This window comes from Cupressus sempervirens, chromosome 1, assembly GCF_028749045.1.
Source record: "Cupressus sempervirens isolate cs-2001-9-10 chromosome 1, ASM2874904v1, whole genome shotgun sequence".
Taxonomy (NCBI): domain Eukaryota; kingdom Viridiplantae; phylum Streptophyta; class Pinopsida; order Cupressales; family Cupressaceae; genus Cupressus; species Cupressus sempervirens.
Window position 1 is genome coordinate 403,616,725 of NC_143118.1, and position 20,921 is coordinate 403,637,645.

The window sequence follows — 20,921 nt, forward strand, 5'->3', positions numbered from 1 at the left end:
CGATTAACGACATTCATTTTTTTCTAACATATAATAAATCATCATAATTGAGTAATCACATGAATATAAAGTAATGATATACAATCACAAGTAATCATTTATTTCCTATTAAAATAAAATAATTTTCAATTAGGCCGTGTGTGAATTTGACAGTCAAAAACTCAATTTACAAAAATTAGTCCCAAAATCTAAGTCCAAATGAAATGCGCACATATATATTCATCATTCATTTAAAAAAAAAAATAATTAATATAATTAATCATGATTAACAACATTCATTTTTTTCTAACATACAATAAATCATTATAATTGAGTAATCACATGAATATAAAGTAATGATATACAATCATAAGTCTATTATAGCTAATCATAAGGACTTGGAAATATTGGACCAAGTCAAGATAAATCAAACAATGTCACTAACAAAATATAAGATTAGACAAGATAAATTATGACAGACCCTAAACATATTTTATATCAAATAGTATCAAATAATGCATATTTATATTATAGCATAATTTTTTTTAGGCAAAAAGTGGCAAATCACTATAATATTTTATTAATCTTATTCAAGAAGGTCAACTTAGAAAGAATCATTAAAGAAAACCCAACATCGTCCCTTATATATACATAGTTTTTACAATTTTTTTTGAAACTATTGGAAAAAGCATAATTACAATAAGGTGTATCAACTACCACCCAATGATACTATATCAGCTTTCAAAAGCTGATTATCAACACATTTGAAATTCTCGATAATATTTAATCCATCAAAAAGCCAAAAATCAAAATCAAACCAAGAAACCAAGTTCAAATCCCTATTCATTCTTCCATATCATCATAGCCACGAAAACACTTGCCACTCATTTCAGACAAACCCTCCCAAGCAATTTTTTGGTCACACACTGAAGCACCTTCCCCACAAGTTGGATTGACATATGTAGCATTTCAGCCCCAACCACAACCGCTTTTAGGGCCCCAACCAGAGCACACCACCTCTGAAAAGTTAGGAGACCAACCCAAGCCAATATGAGATATCGTGTGTGAAGGGATAACTGATTCAAAAACTGAATTCCAGGAATTCCTTTCTTAAATATGAAGGTTCACATTTCCCAAACTTGGCCCCTAAGAATGAATCAAATTTGAGACCCTATGCAGATTTATGAGGGCATATCCCTGACTCTCTCTTCAAGTTGAAAACCTAAGGCACTAGAGGTGGCTTGTAAAGCATTTTTCATGTGGAAAGAACTGTGACTGTCTATCGACTTCTTAATGGCTTCGAATAAAACAAAACATTTGTGCTTGACCAATAATTGAGAATGAGAAAATAAGCCTCCCACCAAGGCCATAGCACTCCAAAGATCATAGTGTTGCATGGCGACAAACAATTTATTATCAGCAATAAAAATACCCCGAATTACCTTTTGACCCAGCGATTGAAGCAGCACTAGAGATTGCATAAGGTCCATGGCGTTGGACAAGAAAATGGAAATGAGGTGCGACAGATAAAGGAAATGGGGTGCCGTAGAAGCCAGTAATTCTTATAGCATAAAATTTTATAATGTATAAATTTTTAATTTTTTTTGAATATCATATATATATAAAAAGAACATTTCAAACGAATTCACACTATCCAATAAATTTTCAAATTGAAAGTGAAAAAACCCGGCTATTATAGCCATCAAATTGCGGGCATTCTCCTCTTCCCGCCAGTGAGCATAAAATAATTATTCAGATTTCCTTCGATGTCGTGCTTCCTCTCTTATTCTCGCCACTCGAATTTACTTGTGAACACTCTATCGTTCTCCTTTATTCAGAACACTTCTCTGTCTCTGCTGCCTTGCGTATCCGTTCGACGTGTGCCCTTGTAGTCGGTACATTCTTTACCCCTTATGCAATTTAATTTTCATTCACACCGTTGAGCAACTTGTGCATCAGAGAGGAATGTAATGATAGCTGGCGCTTTTAATTTTCTGTTCTGGTCATCTTGTATTTCCGTTTTATTGTGCTCCTATCTCCGTTCTACTCTGGTGTGCCTTTATGATGATAGGGTTTGAATGAAAATTGTATTTGAGTATTTGTTCTTACAGCTTCTTTAATGCCATTCCCTGAAATAGGTGCCACTCTTACGAAAGAATCAATTTCAGGCTCTCTTTTGGGTTATGAACTCTTTATCACCTTATGAAGCTGTTCCATATTGTCTTCTAAATTTTGGACTTTTTAAACCTGCAAGGCTGTTTGGTTTTTGCAGTATACCATTGGCATCTTTTAGATTTTGAGAATCCAGCTGTATACAGGTTTCTTATTGATGTGACTTTCTTGCACTCTGCAACTAAGAAAGTTGCTCCGTATTGAAGCATCAACTGAAACCGGCATACTATTAATAAAGTCATGTCCCTCCTGAAGGCAAACACTATGGCCAATGAGGTCAATAAGGCAGGAATAATGTTATTTTCTTGGGGTAATCCCGTATTCTTTACTCATGATGTGAAAATAGTGGAGTTCTTCATTCACTGCATCAGAATGGCTGCAAGCTGAAATAACATTTTTCTAGATCCCCCACAATTTGACCACATGTCAACAAGGCCCTTCCATACAATCACATCGCCATTTCCACTTTAACAATATCCTGCAACCACGATCCAATAGGCTATTAAGCGGTCCACTTGCAATTAATTGCTGATCTTTGCGAGGCTAATCAATCCTTCGAAACTCGTGTATCTGGCTAAGAATTTTAGGTAACAAGCTGTCATATTACGTATTCATATTCAGCTATAAAACTTTTTTTCCCCTTGCGTTATGCAAAAATCTATACACACTTGTTCGTAGAGGCTGTTCTAAATGTTTTTAAACCCCTAACGTGATTAGGATATGTATTTCACTCTGAAATCACTTATTCTAAGCTCAAAGACAGGAACCCTAACCTACGGAACAAAAATGAAACGGAAACAGAACAAAGCAAACATAAAGTCTAAAAGGCAATGCAATAATTTCAAGAAAGCAGAGAGAACCCTACTTGTTTGAAATCCGTATGAGAAAACATGAAAGACCCACTTGAAAGCGCATGAAAAAGCAACAGCCCCTGGGAACACAACAATTCAAGTCATCAGAGCCTTGTCACAGTCAGAGCTTGCATTTTGCTCTTTATCACATGGTGAGATTAAAATAAGCTCCAAAAGACTCTTTTTTAATGTGTTGGGGTAAGTGTATTAAATGCACTCTGTCGCTAGCTGCTGTCAGATACATTTCATACACCGGATACTGGTATCCCGAAGTCTGAACACTTAGTAGAGTGAAGCGACTCTAAGAGCATTATGAAACCTCAGGGTCTGGGGATCGACTCAAGCACCAAAAGGGGAGCAAAGAAAAACAGAAAATAAACAAAAAGGAAAGGAAGGGAAAGCAAAAATGGGGACCTGACATTTTGCTGAACAAAATGCTGGGATGGGTATGTGAACATAATATGACAGATTAGAGGAATGGTGGAATAGAGATTTTGCAATTTATATGTAGTTTGTAGGTCCTATAAGCTAGGACCTAGTTATTACTAGGTTGTAGTTATTACTGTAGCCATCTATACCCTTGCTGGATGCCCACAGTTAATTCTTTTATTATTTACACGCACATGCACACACACGTGCACACACACGCATGCACACACGCACACCGACACACACCGACACACCGACACACTCACACCTCCACACGCATGCGCATGCACATGCACACGCACACACACACACACATTTTGCTGGAAATCCGTCCATGCGGCTATAACAGGGAACAGTGAAGTACTTGGTGTTTTCTGTGGCTATTAGAAATGCTGTAGCTGAGTCTGGATATACGTGACTGTGCCTTATAGTCTGGGATAGCGCCCAGGGCTTGAGTAGCTCAGATTAATATTCAATATCAGAAGCTGGGACTGTTTATGAAGCGTATATTCTAATTTGAGTGATCAGATTTCTATTTAATGTTTAAGATATCGTTGGATTGAATAAGATAGTTCATTTTGGTTCATGAAATAGTTTGAAGTTGATTACATTTACATTTCAGTCAATAGCTGAAATTACCATTGAATTTATTTCATTGTCAGAAACTCTTGTTAATATCTATAACAATCAATCAATCAAAACAATTCAGTGCAATAATCAAAACAAATCAGTGCAAGTGCACCTATTGCAGACCAGCTTATTGCAGTGTCCTGACACCTCCCTCTCTCGTTATGCTTTCCCACTGATCAGGGATAACGTACCTTGCAAAACTGCTCTATAAATGAATTAATTGGACACATCATATAATTAATATCTGTGACTGGCCATAAACTATTATCTGGTGAAAGGGTCATCAATATATCAAATTACAACATATATATAGATGAAGCACTTGATCATAACATCCTTTTATCCTAGTTAGTGTGTTTTTAGGGTACTAATTGCATATTTGGTTGTGATTTGGAAGCACCGGAAGATTGTTCTTCTTGGCAATCAATTTATCTGCATAATGGCTCTAATGTCTTAAGTAACTGGGAATCTTCTGTGCTCTTTTGTTGCAATTTTTCAGTGAATGTCGGTAAGTATGCTGGTCTCCAAATTGAGGCATATTCATAGCATGTGAAGTTATAGTTTAAGGACTGGATTATGCACTTTTTCAGTGTAGAAATTCCAATGTTGAGAAATACATTTTTAGTTAAACTAAGCTTTAACTTATTTGTCTCTTTTCTTTTGAATTTTTCTAATTTAAACATTATTTTGACAGGAGATATTAAATTAAATGCAAAAACTGAGGGGCATTCTTAATTTAAGAGCGCCACCCAAAACTTCTAATTTAGTTGAAGTGCTGTTGCTTGAGCATTTTCTACAATCATGGCAGGTTATTTTGACATTGACCATATTCTTATGGAGGAGGAGGTGAGAATGGGTCATCTGCATCAATATCATATGGTATGCTTAAGCGTAGAAGTTTGATATCAATATTGGGTTTTCTTGTATAAAAATCTAGGCAGTGTCTGTAGTATTTCGAGTGGGGGCAAATGGAGTTGGTCTCTTGGATCCCGGATCAGAAAACAATAATGTGAGTATATTTTTGCATCAGTCATCCATGCTTCATCTTGTATCTAGAGTAGAATTACAAACAAATTGAAAATGATTACAGGTAGAAGCGGGAGCAAAAGTGGAGTTGCCATTTTGGTTGGCTCAGGATCTAAGCCTTAGACGAGCAGTTGCTATCAACATCCCAACCTTCTTCAACCAAAGGTGTTCTTCCTCTTTCAATAACTGCAACTGCGATTGAAAAAATATACTCATTGAAATTCACACTGCTATTTTAAAAATTCATTAATGCTTGAACATCTAGATTCAAAGTAGATAGTTGCTTTTCTTACTGTTTTCCAGTGGGGTGAATCAGTATTCTGAACTTTTAAACACATGAAACCACATGAAAGGAGAAATAGAATAGAGAGAGTAAACATCAACAAGAGCACCAACTTCACGTAGGGAACCCTTTAAGGTAAAAAGTCCTTTTACATTAATGGCTTTCATTAATGAAATGGGCACCGACCCAATTTACATAAGTGAGCATCAACTTTCCTTGAAGCATCAGATTCATTCAGCTGAAGCACCGACCTCAATTTTTGTATGAACTCAAATCAAAATGCACTAATACTCAGAATAGGAGCTAAAGGTGAATCACAAAAGTCTGAGATGACAAACTGAAAGTGAATGGGCCAGATTTAATCTAAACACAGTTTACAACACTGATGAATTGCCTTGTCACAAGTCTCCTTACTCCCAAAGTACTTGTATGCGAATTTCCAACCTGTTAAATCACATTCAGAACAGTAAATGCCATGCAATAAATTACACAACATTCCTTGAAACAGTCATTGACTTCTTATCACCAGTATGTTGAAAACAACAACTTAATTATATATCATGCCAAAAGTGAGGATCACAAATAAGTTATAACAGAAGAAAGAATGATTTTCAGATAAAGTCGCCTTGGATCCTCATGCTCGACTTAGTCATCATTCTCAAAGCACTAACAGACTCAACTCCCGTCATGCATCTTGGACTTGTTAACATATTCGTCTCAGAAACCCTGATAGACTTAATAACCTCACAGCCAAGAATGGACGACTTTTTGTCATTTTCTTCAGAATAGTTCATTAATGCAGAAATGTTACAAGAATCTGAAGCTGCCACCCAAGACAAAAATAGGAAACATTACAAAACAGCTGTCGTAAGAATCAAGCCGTCACACTGAAAAATGATAGATAAATTAAAAAATTGCTAGGTAGCCGAATCGCTTCCTCCAGCCCATCGTTTCCGAGTACGAGTCGATTTGGAATCAGACATTGAGGGGAATCACCTGTGGGCATGCAATCAATTTTTTCAAGTTGAAACAATTCAGAAATTTTTGTTTCGTTTCTATGTGATTTGTGTGCTGACGTGGTGATACCACGTCGACTCCCGTCAATGGTTTGACTTTGATTGTGGATATAACCCTAAAAAATCTTGTTTTAACTTCACATGGTGTGGGTTTTGCTTTCTTATTTTTACTTCACACGGCCGTGTTTGCATTTCTTTCTCTTATGTGTGTTTGTGTTCGTTGAGTGTGTTTGCATTTGTTTGCCGCTCTACCTGCATTTGCAGCTCATCGGTGTTTATAGCTCTCTTGCATTTGCGACCTGTGTCTATAGCAGACGGCCTTCATCATCTACGAGACCACCATCTACGCGACTACAACTTAGGTTTTTACAATTTCATTGTCGAACATTCAATATTTTTTTTTGAGTTTTTTTACTACCAAAGTTTCAATGTAGATTTGAATATTATTATTTCATTTGTAGAGGATTATTTTAATTAGTTATGTTTATATTAATATATATGGTTGTATATATGCTTATATATTTATCATATTATAAATATGATAAGATTAATGTATTTATAAAATATGTTTACACAATTATATACTAGTTTAAATAAACACATTAAAACAAGGGGTGCATGCGCTGAGGTTCTTGCCTTCATGTTTTTACGGTTTACTGAAGTAGCTTTTGCAATGATCTCTATCTTGTCAATGCCTTTGTGTTTTACTGATGGAAAAATATGGCTCAAGATTAGTTTTTTGTGTTTAGTGAGGAACTAATGGAAAATGTTGAAGTGTCTTTTAAAATGGAAACGTTCATAACATTTTTTTGTATATATACAACTTAGCTAGTGTTGATATCAAGGATGTCTATGCCCCATGAGATATAATGTTATACGAAGAGAGAGCTAAAAGAGAGAAGGATATGTTATTATAAGGACAAGTAAAGGTAGAATAATAGAGAGAGTTGAAGAGGATTTGAATTTTTTTTTTTTAAAATTATTTTAAGAAAGATATAAATAACAATAAAAATTATATTATATTCTACCAATTCAATTATAAGTTGAAATATTAAATTTAAAAAAATTGTTGATTACTTAAATCAAAGTACCAAAATATGTAGTAAGTTTGAGGGGTAGTATTAATAGTATAAAAAAAATTGAGCAAAATTGTAAAATAGTAGAAGATAATAAATGTATTTAAAATAAGAAATATATTTAACTCTATATTTGATTAAAATATCTATATACAAATTACAAAAATAAACATCAATGTAAAATTAGTAATAAATATATTTAAAATAAGAAATATAAAACATTGACGTCTATATTTGAACGGTAAGGAAAATAGATAGGAATAATTAATATTGATTAGACATATTTGTGAGGTGGAAGATAAAAATGATTTTTTTGTTTAAAGTTTATCCACTTGTCACAAATGTGGAAAAGATAAAGTTGCAATTAATGCATTCATTAATAGAGGTGTTAGAAAAATGTTTTTTTTAAAAAGGTTTATCCACTTGTGTGGAAAGGATAAAATTGCAATTAATGCATTCATTAATAGAGGTGCTGGAAAAATATTTCTATTTTTGTTGAAGAAAATTGATTTTTTTCATTGCCTTTTTCTTCATGAGCCAATACAATTTTAATAAAATTGTATTTTTCAATTCCAAAAAAACATGCAAATTCATATAGCTTTTGCAAACATTAGTATATCTTGAAATTTCTAGATTATATAACTAATATGGAACTTCATGATTCCATTAGTTTCCTACCTAATAATCATATATATATTTATAAACATAGATGATATATAAGTATATTATAAAATATTAATATGGTTATGTTTCGGATATTCATATTATTTTTTTATATATACAAATTACTTAGATTTTATATTTATTTTTAATGTAAAGTTTAAAGTTTATTTATTTAGCTATTTTAGTATACTGAATAAGTTTATTAAATATTTTTTATTTCAAATTTTATTGTTTTACTATTGAAATTATTTGCTTTAAAAGTTATTTTTGTATGAATTGCAGGGTGCTAGCAGCTATTCAAATTTAACATGGCAGGCACTATTCCTGCATTTACTGTCGACCCAACTTCACCATTATGGAGGCATGTGAACATATTAGAGCATGTTGTCGATGGAGGGACATGTATTTGGATATGTCTTGGGTGTGATGTGCAGTATACAAGTTTGTACAGCTGAGTGAAAGGGCATTTGTATGCGATTCCTAGAAAGGGAATTAAAGCTTGTTTAGGAAAAGATAAGGTACCTATACCAATTTCTGAAATAGAAGCATATATTAAGGAACAAGAGGAAGCAGATGCAAGGATTGAAAGTAGGTATGGTCATCCATTGCTTAAGACCAAAGGAAGGGGCTCACGAAAGTCACATGCTTCATCATCTCATAGTCATACACCTAGTGTTGCTCCTGATATTGTTGTAAAAAGTCATCCATTTATGAGGAGAAATGAAGATGAGACTAGCAATTCGAAGAGAACAAGAGGACCATTGGAGATGGGCTTGCATTTAATAAGATGCTAGAGATATTACTGATAAAGTAATTGCTAGGTGCCTCTATGCAAACAGTTTATCATTTAATGTTGTTAGGTCACCCTATTGGCAAGACATGATAAGTAAAATAAATGAAGCTCCAAAGGGGTACACAGGCCTAGGTTATGAGAAGGTTCGTACCACTTTATTGACAAAGGAGGTCAAGCATATAGAAACTTCATTAGCTCTTATGAAGGACACATGGAAAGAAACATGGGTGTCCATTATTTCTAATGGGTGGAAGGATGCAAAAAATAGACCCTTTATTAATGTGATTGCAACGTCCCCTAAAGGGGCAATGTTTCTAAAAATTTTTGATTGTGAGGGCCAAGTAAAGGATGCATAATTGGTTACTAACATTCTCATAGAATGCATTAATGAAGTAGGTGCTCAAAAGGTTATCCAAGTTGTAACAAACAATGCAAAGAACTGTAGAGCAGTTGGTATGTTTGTTGAGACACGATTCTCACATATATTTTGGACACCTTGTGCTGTGCATTCGCTCAATCTCATGCTACAGAAGCTGGCTACTAAAATAGCTTGGATTAAACAAGTTTATGATGAAGCTCAAGATATCCAAATGTTCATAATGAACCACCACTTCTCCCAAGCTATTTTTAGACCATTCTTGCGGCTAGAGCTATTGAAGGTAATCCAAAATTCAAATACTACATTTTTATGTTTTACTTTAGTTATTAACTTATTTATTTCAGAAAAATTGTATATTTACATATTCTTTATTTTTAATTACTTGTTTTTAATCTTCAAATAGATTGTTGAGACTAGATTAACATCAAATACAATTGTCTTGAGATGGCTTGTGAATGTTTGAGAGGCACCTTCTAGTATGGTGATCAACCACCAATGGAACATATGGAGGCAATCCAGTAGTGAGAGGGCAACAAATATCAGGAAAAGGATTTTGGATGAAACTTGGTGGAGTTGTGCAGAATACCTTCTTAGTTTCACAGAGCCCATCCTAGGTATGATACATTTTACTGACATGGATAAGCCATGCTTGGGGAAGGTTTATGATGGAATAGACTCAATGATTGAAAATATGAGATCTATCATAAATGCAAAAGAGCAAGACTCTGAATAAACCTTCTTCAAAGAGGTGCAATTAATATGTGTTGAGCGATGGAACAAAATGACCACCCCAGTCCATCTTCTTGCCTTCTCATTGAGTCCCAAATATTATAGTGAAGAGATTCTTGCATTGCCAACAAGGGTGCCACCATATCGTGATGCAGAAGTAGGTGAAGGGTTTAGGAAAGCTATTGCTAAACTCTTCCCTGATATTGAAATGGAGGATGTTGATACAAGTGAATTTGCTGATTTTGTATCATCCACTGGTCATAGTCTTGCTGCTATTCGTGACAAGTATAGGAAGGATGCTCACTCTTGGTGGTACCTCAATGCCCACAAATCGCCAAACCTCCAAATTTTGGCAATCAAAGTTCTATCACAGGTAAGTTTATGAATTTGTATACACTCTAAATTTGATTGTCATTTTGAAATTAACAAACTCATTTGATTTACTTATATTTTAGATACTCCAATGAGATCTTCCTTTGCTTCATTAGGTTGCTAGTTCATCTTGAGCTGAACAGAATTGGAGCACATACTCCTTCATCCATTTTGTGAACCACAATTGGTTGGCATCAATGAAAGCTAAGGATTTAGTCTATGTGCATTCAAACTTGCGCCTTCTTACTCACAATTATGATGAGTACAAGGAAGGGGCAGCAAAATAATGGGATGTAGAATCAAAGTCTATTGACTTAGATCTTCCTATTGGTGCACCAACTTTACCAATGGAGGATTTAAGTAGCCAACATATTTTTAGTGCAAGTACCAGTGGGATTCAATCATCTAATTTCAATGTTGATGACAATCTTGCTATTGATGATGACCCATATGGTTTTGATTAGTGAGCTTAGCAGTGATTTCTAGTACTGTCTCTATTTCAAACAATTACTATATTTCATGACACTAGTTCGATTCATTTTGATATCGAAAATTGAATTTCAAATTAAATTAGTTATATTTCAAAGTCTCAAATTTGTAATGGTTTTGTTTAACTCCTAGCATATGTATAGGTATGTGAATTCTAAATTTAATTTGTTTTTGAACTTGGAATGCTTTTTAGTAGCAGACATACATAAATATTATAAGTATTTTATATACGTGTGTGTGTGTGGATGTATCAGTACCCTACCCAACACCCTAATTTTTTTTTTGTTGTACCAGTGTTTCGTACCCATATACCCGTACCCATTCTCATACCCAATTCGACTACTTAGAAAAATTGGTATCAAGTAAAATGCCTAGCATCAAATTTTGAAGAAGTTGTCACAATATTATAAAAACAACTGTAGCTGCCAATGCCAAAAACCATTGCTCCAAAAAGGAATAAATCATTGTCATAGAGGTTGGTAATTAAGAAAATTGTGCCTAGGACTTATCAACATCATGTCTGAAAAGTTGACCTTATCTTTGGATCAATATTTATTTCATCACTTGAACATGGATCTAAGTTCATAGATTCATTCAAAGCTTGATTTACTGTACCATCATTAAGTCCTTACTTTAGTAATGTGATCATCACTAATGGTGGACATGGAAGAAATACAATTTTGAAATACACAAAGTTCTAGACGAAATGAATGGAAAATATTAAATTCTAGAGTCCCGGGTCTTGGATTTTAACCCATAAATCAAATGATAAACAACAATAAAGAAAAATCAAAATAGATGCAAGAGACAGATAAATATCCTGGGAAAACCCTTCTAGAGTGAATGGAAAAACCTAGCTACGCAGCAAAAGAAATACTTGATTGATCAAAAAATGTTTCGATATACAATGCCTTTTGCTAGATGCAATATATATAACACAAGAGAGACTCTTCACTTTACAATGGAAGGTCTCTTGAAATTACTAACAACATAACTCTTGATTACAAATATAACTATTTGTATTTCCATGCCTTAACGCATGATGAATGACACATTTTTACAATTATCATACACATCTTTTTCAACTGAAGGTGGTTATAACAGAATTAACGCCTAGAGATAAAGATTTCTATCGTAGCTACAAACTCCAACACTCCCTCTTAGCTAGAGAGAAATCTTTAGCTGAACAATCACACAAGGCTGCAACTAAAATGTCAATGATAATATCTAATCATATAGATCTTATAAAATTTCATGGAATCACTCAACATGAAAATCGTGTAGGAAACACAAACAATTTTCATGACACTTAGAGAACAATTTACTCATTAATATTCATGGAATCACTTAGCATGATAGATTTGTAAGAATCCTAGCTAAGCCTCTAATCACGGATTTTCTCCATTTGAATTGTCATGGAATCACTCAACATGACATCCAACTCCATTCTCTTCACGTGATGTCATCATGGATTCTCTCCACATGATGATCACTCCTAGAGAAAAAGACTTATCATAGCTGATTCTTACAATCTCATTTATTCACACTAGAATAAAAATAGGCATAACAAAACAAGACTTAGTTCCATTTAAGTCTCAAATTTTACAAATACCACAAGCATCACAAGCATATATGAGAATAAAGGGGATTCCATAAGCACTCCTTAATTATGAAGCGTCCCTTTGAAGCTAAAATCTCCCTCTAACATCTCCTTCTTAATTAAAGCAACTTGTTGCCTTTCTTGTTGCATCCTACAATGATGAGAGATAAGAGATCAATCGCTATTCATACTGAACATTTATAAATATTGAAAGGTAACCACTATTATTAGGTATAATAGAACTTAAAAAAAACATAAGATACTTATCTTAGCAATTTCATGCAGTACTTATCTTTGTAACTTGTACCCAGACCAGAGTTTATGCAAAGTCTACATATATCATCAAGATAAAGCTTGCTCATTAAGAAGGTGAAGCGATAATCAAGAGCTAAATCATGTGGTCACATATGGCCACCAAAGATGGGATGCACAAAACCTGATGCTGACACAAATAGAAACAAAAATCATACGTATGTGAATATGAAGAGGTTGAGCTTGACAAACAGTTTGAGTATCTGACTCAAATCTTTAGATTATACTTGGCATGCAAAACTCTTCTACAGCCACATGCACAGTATGAAATAAATGAACTCAACAAACCCAACATAGTGCCTTCTGTCAATGAATAAACATATACCAAAACAATGCCTCTCAGCAGAACCCATATAGAAGCTAAACAATCATGGACTGAATAATAATACCACAATAAGCATATGATCATAGATGGCTGTACATGAACACTTGACAAAGAAGACTTGACAACAATGTCTAAAGATGAATGAACAAAGACCAAGGAAAACAATCAAGTCTCTATGCTAAACTGTCGTTACTTGCTCTGATCATATACTGTCTGTCTATGTGAGTTTTAATCATGCATTGTTGCATTTATGCATCCCAGTCATACACCGTTGGAAGGAAATAAGAGAATCGAACATTCTCCCGATGATGCACCATTGGAAGAATTGATCACACCTCCCGATCATGCATAGTTGAAAGAATTGAATGACACGAAGACTTTTCGTTTCCATAATGAAACATTAGCAATGGTGACTTGAAGAGCATGATGTTTCTCGATAATTAGATGAAAGGAATATAAAAGATGCTTACAATAGGGGACTGCTGTTTGCAGCAAGAGGCATGGACAAGGCCTCATTTCCAATGACTCCACTATCCATGCATGGCGGTACTTCCCTATCACACATCTATAAGAAAGTGATCCTGAATTTACATTCATTTGAGATCAAAAGAGTGTATGGACCGCCCAAATCTCTTGATTCCCTCTGTTGACTTCAACCATAGCGATTAGCACCCATAGATTCATTTTGAGTTATGCAGCCTTCGAAGAAAATCGACGCTCATGAAACTGGCATCACAAGTGTTAATATACAAGAATATATAAAAAAAAAATGGCAAGAAAGAAAGAACAAACATAAGAGCACATGATTTCAAGATCTCCTCATTATCATTGTTGTAGAGCACCCTCATATCTATTCGATATATCCTGCAAGGAATAAGAGAATTACTCAGACATTTATGCAGCTCATAAAAAATAGAAATAAAGAGATCACATAGAATAAGCAATAATTAAAGATAATAGATCTTGCAACGGAAACAATTGCTTGGGACTGCCAATCTTGGGTGAATGGCTTGCACAGGCGATGGACCCTCCTTGTCCAAATCAAAGGAATCAATCCTTTGTTCTTGATAGATTTTCTCTCTTTCTGTGTAGGTCTATTATGTGCAATAGAAAGTGCAATGCTCTTTCTTCCTCTAGACAATAGTGCTTCGGAAATTCAACTATGCCTACGAGTCATCTGCACAGGAACAAGAGATCCTCCCTTACCGGTGAAGATGACAAGGGAATGATCAATGTCACTTCACCTCAGACGAGCACTCCTCACTTTTTGCTCATAAGTGTTGCCCACCTTGGGTAACACACTAACATAGGCAAGCAAATACTAGCAATGAATCCTTATGACCACTCAATTGAATCTTGAATTAAAAGCAACTCTAACAACACACAAAAGAACAAAATTTTCACTATTCCTATACTGCTGATAACTAGGCTTTGATATTATGTTGGATTTTAAACCAAAAATTAAATGATAAACAACAACAAAGAACAACCAAAATAGTTGCAAGAGACACAAAAATATCATGGGAAAACTCTTCTAGAATGAAGAGAAAAACCCAACCACACAACAAAAAAATATTTTATTGATAATTTTTTTTTCCAATGTACAATGCCTTTTGCTAGATGCAATATATATAACACAAGAGAGACTCTTCACTTTACAACGAAATGTCTCTTGAATTCTCACCAATATAACTCTTGAATACAAATACAACTCTTCATATTTCCATGCCTTTAAGCATGATGAATGACACATGTATTTATAGTTATCGTACGCGTCCTTTTCAGCTGAAGGTGACTATAATGGAATTAATGCCCTGAGAGAGATTTCTATTGCAGCTACAATCTCGAACACTAGGCTCTGCTAGAAAAAACAATTTGGGAACTGTACATATCCCCTTTTTGAAGGGATATTGAATTCCATTTTGGAGAGATAGATTGATCATAAATGAACATTGGCTATTGTTGACACAAAAGCTACACCCTTGCTTGAGGTATGACCCTCAAACAACCTCGTTTAACATGGAAACAACCTCAAAGTGTGGGACTTGTGCTTTGAAGCTGAATCTTCGGAGAAGGCCAGCTTCCTTACAATCGGTATGTACCTAACTACAACTTTTAGGGAAAGAGGGAGAAGGAGATATTGAAATTAAAATACTGAAAGGGAAAGGTAATGCACTAGATTGAAATATGGTTACTATCTTTGCCTATGAATGCACTACACATCAATGAAACACTAAACTACACAGTTCTAAGCTCAAACCTATCTCCAAAGAACTTGTATGCAAGTTAAAATTGATAAAATGTTGAAAGGAAGAAAATCTTCATAACACAACACTTACAAGCATATTAAAAACAACATGCAAATTAAGAACATAGAAAACAACACCCAACACAAGGCAAAAATTTGCACAAGATAGCGAAATGGAAGAACGGGTAAAACAAGTATTTCATTAATGGAAGGCAAAAGGAAAATAAATACACAGCATAATGTTGCTGTAATGAACCAGAGAAGAACCTAGAAAATATGTACAAAACTACCTTTTAAAGAGATTAGGCATAACGCAGTTACAACAATGAAGTTCAAACTTTGACTACACTAAAGTTAAGTTACAAATTTGCAATCAATAAAATGTTAGATAAAATCTGACTCTGTGTACATTTGATTATGAAATGACTACAAACAACCAGAAATGAAGGAACTCTGTAGAAGAAAAGATAGCCCAAGTAGAATAAATCGGAATAAATCTGATTTCCATGTGTAGCTGATCCATGAAATGATGGAAAATGGGCCAGTAAATGCTCTTGCAGTCAATATAGTCATGCCCATATCCTCTGCATGTAGCAACAAAGAAAGGAAAGCCTTTATGTCGTGTGTAGAACCCAAAAAATGCAGTTCAGCAATAAATATTGAGCTCTTGGGTTGCATCACAATCACCAAAAAAAATTGACGCAGGCATGAAAACACACCACATTTTTGGCCTGTGCACCATGGCCACATGAAACAACTTCCTGCACAAAATCTCGCGATGTTGTGCAAGCATGAAAACATCTTGTAGATTCAACCTGCGCACCATTGCACAAAATCTTTTCCATCTTCTCACAAGCCTTGCGATGTCGCACAGAGCACAAAAACACACGACGCAACATTGTAGCATGAAATTCCTTCTACTTGGCAAGCCCTATGACCATGCAAAAAATGAAAACATCTTGCCGTGCAACATCACAAGGCCGAATGAGCAAAAAGGCGCTCCTACAACACTCGAAAATACTCCACAGCGTAACATCGCAACCTGAAAGCTCCTCTCTTCAATTTGACTTGCAATCATTCACGAGCATGAAAATGCACTATAGTTTCTACCTGTGAATGTCAAATGAGCAAAAAAGTGTTCCTTTGATAAGCCAACTCATTCGATGCACTCCTATGATGCCCACAAATGCACAATGTTTTTGTGTGCCAGAGACTGTCGAAAATAAACAAAACTTAGCCCATAAAGAATGTTTTTGATCAATTATCTGTAGTGGCCTAAAGGGTGACAAAAAATGTCAACATTTCTGGTGAGTCAAGGGGAATGCTTGTCTACTAAGCATATGATCAGTGGCCTTGAAGCAATCCATTGGGCATGGAGTCATTAGCATCAAAAATATGATGCGCATCTCGGTCGCAACAAAAGTCAACAACTCTACGACCTAGCAAAAAAATTAAAAAGTGCTATCTCCAAGAGGGAAACAATTGTGCTTGTGCACTTCTTGGAAAATTGGAAACATCTAATCTACTATGTACAAGATTGAAATTAAACAAAATTATTGATTGGTTAGTATGTACAAGACTGAAATTAAACAAAGCCATTGACTGGCTTGTTAAAATAACTGCCTTTCCTTAGTAGTTGATTTTTTCTTCCATGCACATGGGCAGTCAAACAGATCAGCAAGCATGACAAGCATGTTGCTGCGTGAAAAATCTTCCCAATGCTGGGAGCAAAGAAGCTCTCCAGCACTAGGACATTGTCTCTTTGAGCAAGACATACTTGATCCTCTTTGTGATAGTCTTCCTTATGCTTCGAAATAAGCATGATTGGGGCAACAAGCTGATTTGTTGCAGAGCTAGATGCCTTATGGGGCATCCTCTTGATGGCTTTGGGTTTAGGCAATTGATCTTGACCGTATTGTTGTGCTCCACAACCTTTGTATATTGCTGGTCCATAAGGGAAGGCTCTGATGGTACAGTGGGTAACGCTCTCTCTTCTTGTTGCTGCTGCAACACATGTTCTTCATATGGGGAAGATGACTTGTTGGATAAACATGAGGCCTCAAGCTCATATAAATCAATCTCCCCCATCCATTGTGATATCCCCATGTCACAACAACCCCTATGATGGATTCAACAAAAAAGAAATTCTTCCCGGATTTTTTGTTCAGTTATGACATTGTACATGGGCTGAGGAGCAACCACATTCACATCAATGTGTTCTTCCTTAAAATAAGAATGTCCTTGTGATGTTCTTCCTCCTCAATCTCTTGCTGCAGCACATGTTGTTCGATTGGCGGCTACTCTTGTGTTGTCTCTGATGTAAGCAAAGACATATCCACTTCTTCATCGGTAACAAAGAAGGGGTGATAATCAATTGGGGGCTTACTATCATCAACATGGGGAGGTGTTTGAAGCTTAGGTTGGGGATCAAGGCAGCTTGTAATAGAAATCTGGGGATGATTGCTCTGTTTGAAGCTGGCAAACTTACTCCTTGGAGGCTCTTGTGCTTCAACTTCTTGCAATTGGGCAAGCTTGAGCCTTGCCTCCTCCTTATATTGCCTCTGTTCGATTCCTTCCTCCTGCTGCAACCTAAGGAGGGCTTGGTGAGCATCTTTAAAAATATCGAATACCTTAGACACCATGCTGCAAACACAAGGGTCATTCTCCCACATCTCCTCCTCATCACGTAACCCAAGAAGTCATAAGGAGCATAGCAAAAGAAAAATTCCCACATTCCATATCCTCATAAGGATTATGAACATATTCAAAAATCTTTTCTAAGTTGGAAAATCCAAGGCCCACGCTCCCTATACGGTCATGGAGCTCTCCTAGCTTTGACTTGGGATCATTATAGGGCTCTATGGGAGATTGAGCAAGCTGATTGTTTGGAGCTGCAAGGGAAACTGAACTCAAGGGGAAGTGAACATATAGGCTTGATTTGATCTTCCTCTCTTGTTGCTCTTGGAATTCTTGGGTTGTGATGAACTTGGAGGGGAAAACTTTAACATATTCATGACCATAAATGACATGATGAGTGGAGTAAAATCAGCCTCCTGGTGATTTGGATAATCATGTTGATCACAACCACGCTGTGGCTGAGATAGAGGATAGGAGGGCTAAAGAATAGCCTCTTCATGATATAGGGGAAAGTGGGAGGCATCTCTATGAAGGGAATCCGTGATAAAGCATTTAAGTAAACTTCATAGAAATCTTGAAGAAACATAAAAAACCATATATCATTTATTCATACTAGCACGTGGTCTATTGAAACCAATAGATGCATAGAGTTGCCATGGTGTTAGATGAATGCCTGTAAAGGGCAATTTCACTGAGAAATAAACACCCAATTTCTTAATGAATAGATCTTAAACTGGCTGACCAACGGACTTATAAAGTTGAATTTGCATCCCATTGGGTGTGCCAAAAATTGTTGACACAAAAGTCTGTACCCTTGCTTGAGGTATGACCCTCAAACAATCTCGTGTAACATGGAAACAATCTCAAAGTGTGGGGCTTGTGCTTTGAGGCTGAATCTTTGGAGAAAGTTGGCTTCCTTACAATCAGGATGCACCTAACTACAACTTCGAGGAAAAAGGGAGAAGGAGATGCGAATATTAAAATGTTGAAAGGGAAAGGTGATGCACCAAATTGAAATACGGTTACTATCTTTGCCTATGAATGCATTACACATCAATGGAACACCAAACTACACAGTCCTAAACTCAAATCTATCTCCAAAGAACTTGTATGTAGGTTAGAATTCATAAAACGTTGAAAGGAAGAAAATCTTCACAACACAACACTTACCAACATATTAAACACAACATGCAAATTAAGAACATAGAAAAGAGCACCCAACACAAGGCAAAAATCTGCACAAGATAGCTAAATGGAAGAATAGGTAAAACAAGTATTTCATTAATGGAAGGCAAAAGGAATACAAATACAAAGTATAATGCTGTTGTAATGAACCAGAGAAGAACCTTGAAAATATTTACAAAGTTGCCTTTTAAAGAGATTAGGCATAACTCAGTTACATCAATGTAAGTTCAAACTCCAACTACACTAGAGTTAAGTTACAAATTTGCAATCAATAAAATATCAGATGAAGTTTGATTCTGTGTGTACATTTGATCATGAAATGATAGGAAACAACCAGAAATGAAGGAACTTTGCAGAAGAAAAGACAACCCAAGTAGAATAAACAGAAAACATTTGATTTTCATGTGTATCAAATCCATGAAATGATGGAAAATGGGCCAATAAATGCTCATGCAATCAATAAAATCATGCCCATACCCTCTACAAATGACAACAAAGAAAGGAAAAGCCTTTATGTCATGTGTAGAACCCCAAAAAAATGTAGTTCAACAATAATATTGAGCTCTCAGGTCACATCATAGTCACTAGAAAAAGTTAGTGTAGGCACGAAAACACCATTTTTTTGGCCTCTAGACCATTACCACATAAAACAACTTCTTGCACAAAAGACTCGCAATGTCGCACAAGCACGAAAACATCCTGTAGATTTGGTTTGTGCACCATTGCACAAGATCTTTTCCATCTTCTCACGAGACTTGCAATGTTGCGCAGAGCATGAAAATACACAACTCAACATTGCAACATGAAATTCCTTCTACTTGGCAAGCCTTGCGATCATGCAAGAAACAAAAACATCCTGCAACACAACATCGAAACTTGCAGAACATTGCAACCTACAAGATCGCAATGTTGAATGAGCAAAAGGGCGCTCCTATGACGCCCAAAAATACACCACAACGCAACATTGCAACTTGAAAGCTCCTCTCTTCAATTTAACCTGTGATCATTCGCGGGCATGAAAATACATCACAATTGTGATCTGTGAATGACAAATGAGCAAAAAAGTGTTCCTTCGATAAACCAACTCATTTGATGCACTCCTATGATGCTTGAAAATGCACAATGTTTTCTTACGCCAGAGAATGCCGAAAATACACAACTCTTTGTGGCCGAAAACAAACAAAACTTGGCCCATAAAGAATGTCTGTGATCGGTTATCTACAATGGGCTAAAGGGTGACAAAAAATGTCAATGGCTACCATTCACTTCATCAATCTGCCCTTTTTCATCAAAAATTCTGAAGACAAATTGTCTATGGTTTCTACTTGAACTTGATTAACATCTTTGACACCACAGATATCACTTTCAGTTCCCTAATTAGAGGTCATAAGTGTTTCTCGAGTAAAATTTGGGAGTTTGAAGAACATGAATATAACCTTTTGTGCCACCATTCGCTATTACTTTGAGTAATCCTCCAATTTTCGTATGACCTTGATCATCAATCCTAGACATCAGTAACAATATAATCAACAAGAGTAATTGGTTGTAGAGTATATTTTGGTAAGGCACACATGCAAATTTGAGTGAAGTTGGAGTACACGTTCTTTTGCTTTCTATTGATGTTCTGCATTAATGACTTTATGTGCTATAAAATCATTTCTTCACAATTTACTTGGAGATACAACGTGCATCCAAAATGGACATTACCAATATCTTTTGGCAACTTT

The 20,921-nt window shown here is 35.5% G+C and overlaps 1 protein-coding gene across 8 annotated transcripts in view; it reads left to right on the forward strand.

Annotated features, from left to right (window-relative positions):
• The first annotated feature begins 789 nt into the window (after nucleotides 1-789).
• The window catches only part of LOC149578001 (DNA replication complex GINS protein PSF3-like), a 54,581-nt gene continuing 34,449 nt past the window's right edge, over nucleotides 790-20,921 (forward strand). Inside the window, exons 1-5 of one of the 8 annotated variants that reach the window (XM_089827213.1) lie at nucleotides 790-1,534; nucleotides 4,459-4,569; nucleotides 4,756-4,907; nucleotides 4,999-5,070; nucleotides 5,152-5,252. In XM_089827213.1, the coding sequence (XP_089683339.1) occupies nucleotides 4,863-4,907; nucleotides 4,999-5,070; nucleotides 5,152-5,252 (218 nt within the window). In that variant the 5' untranslated portion in view covers nucleotides 790-1,534; nucleotides 4,459-4,569; nucleotides 4,756-4,862. The other 7 variants (XM_089827234.1, XM_089827205.1, XM_089827218.1 and 4 more) reach the window with 7 other exon arrangements.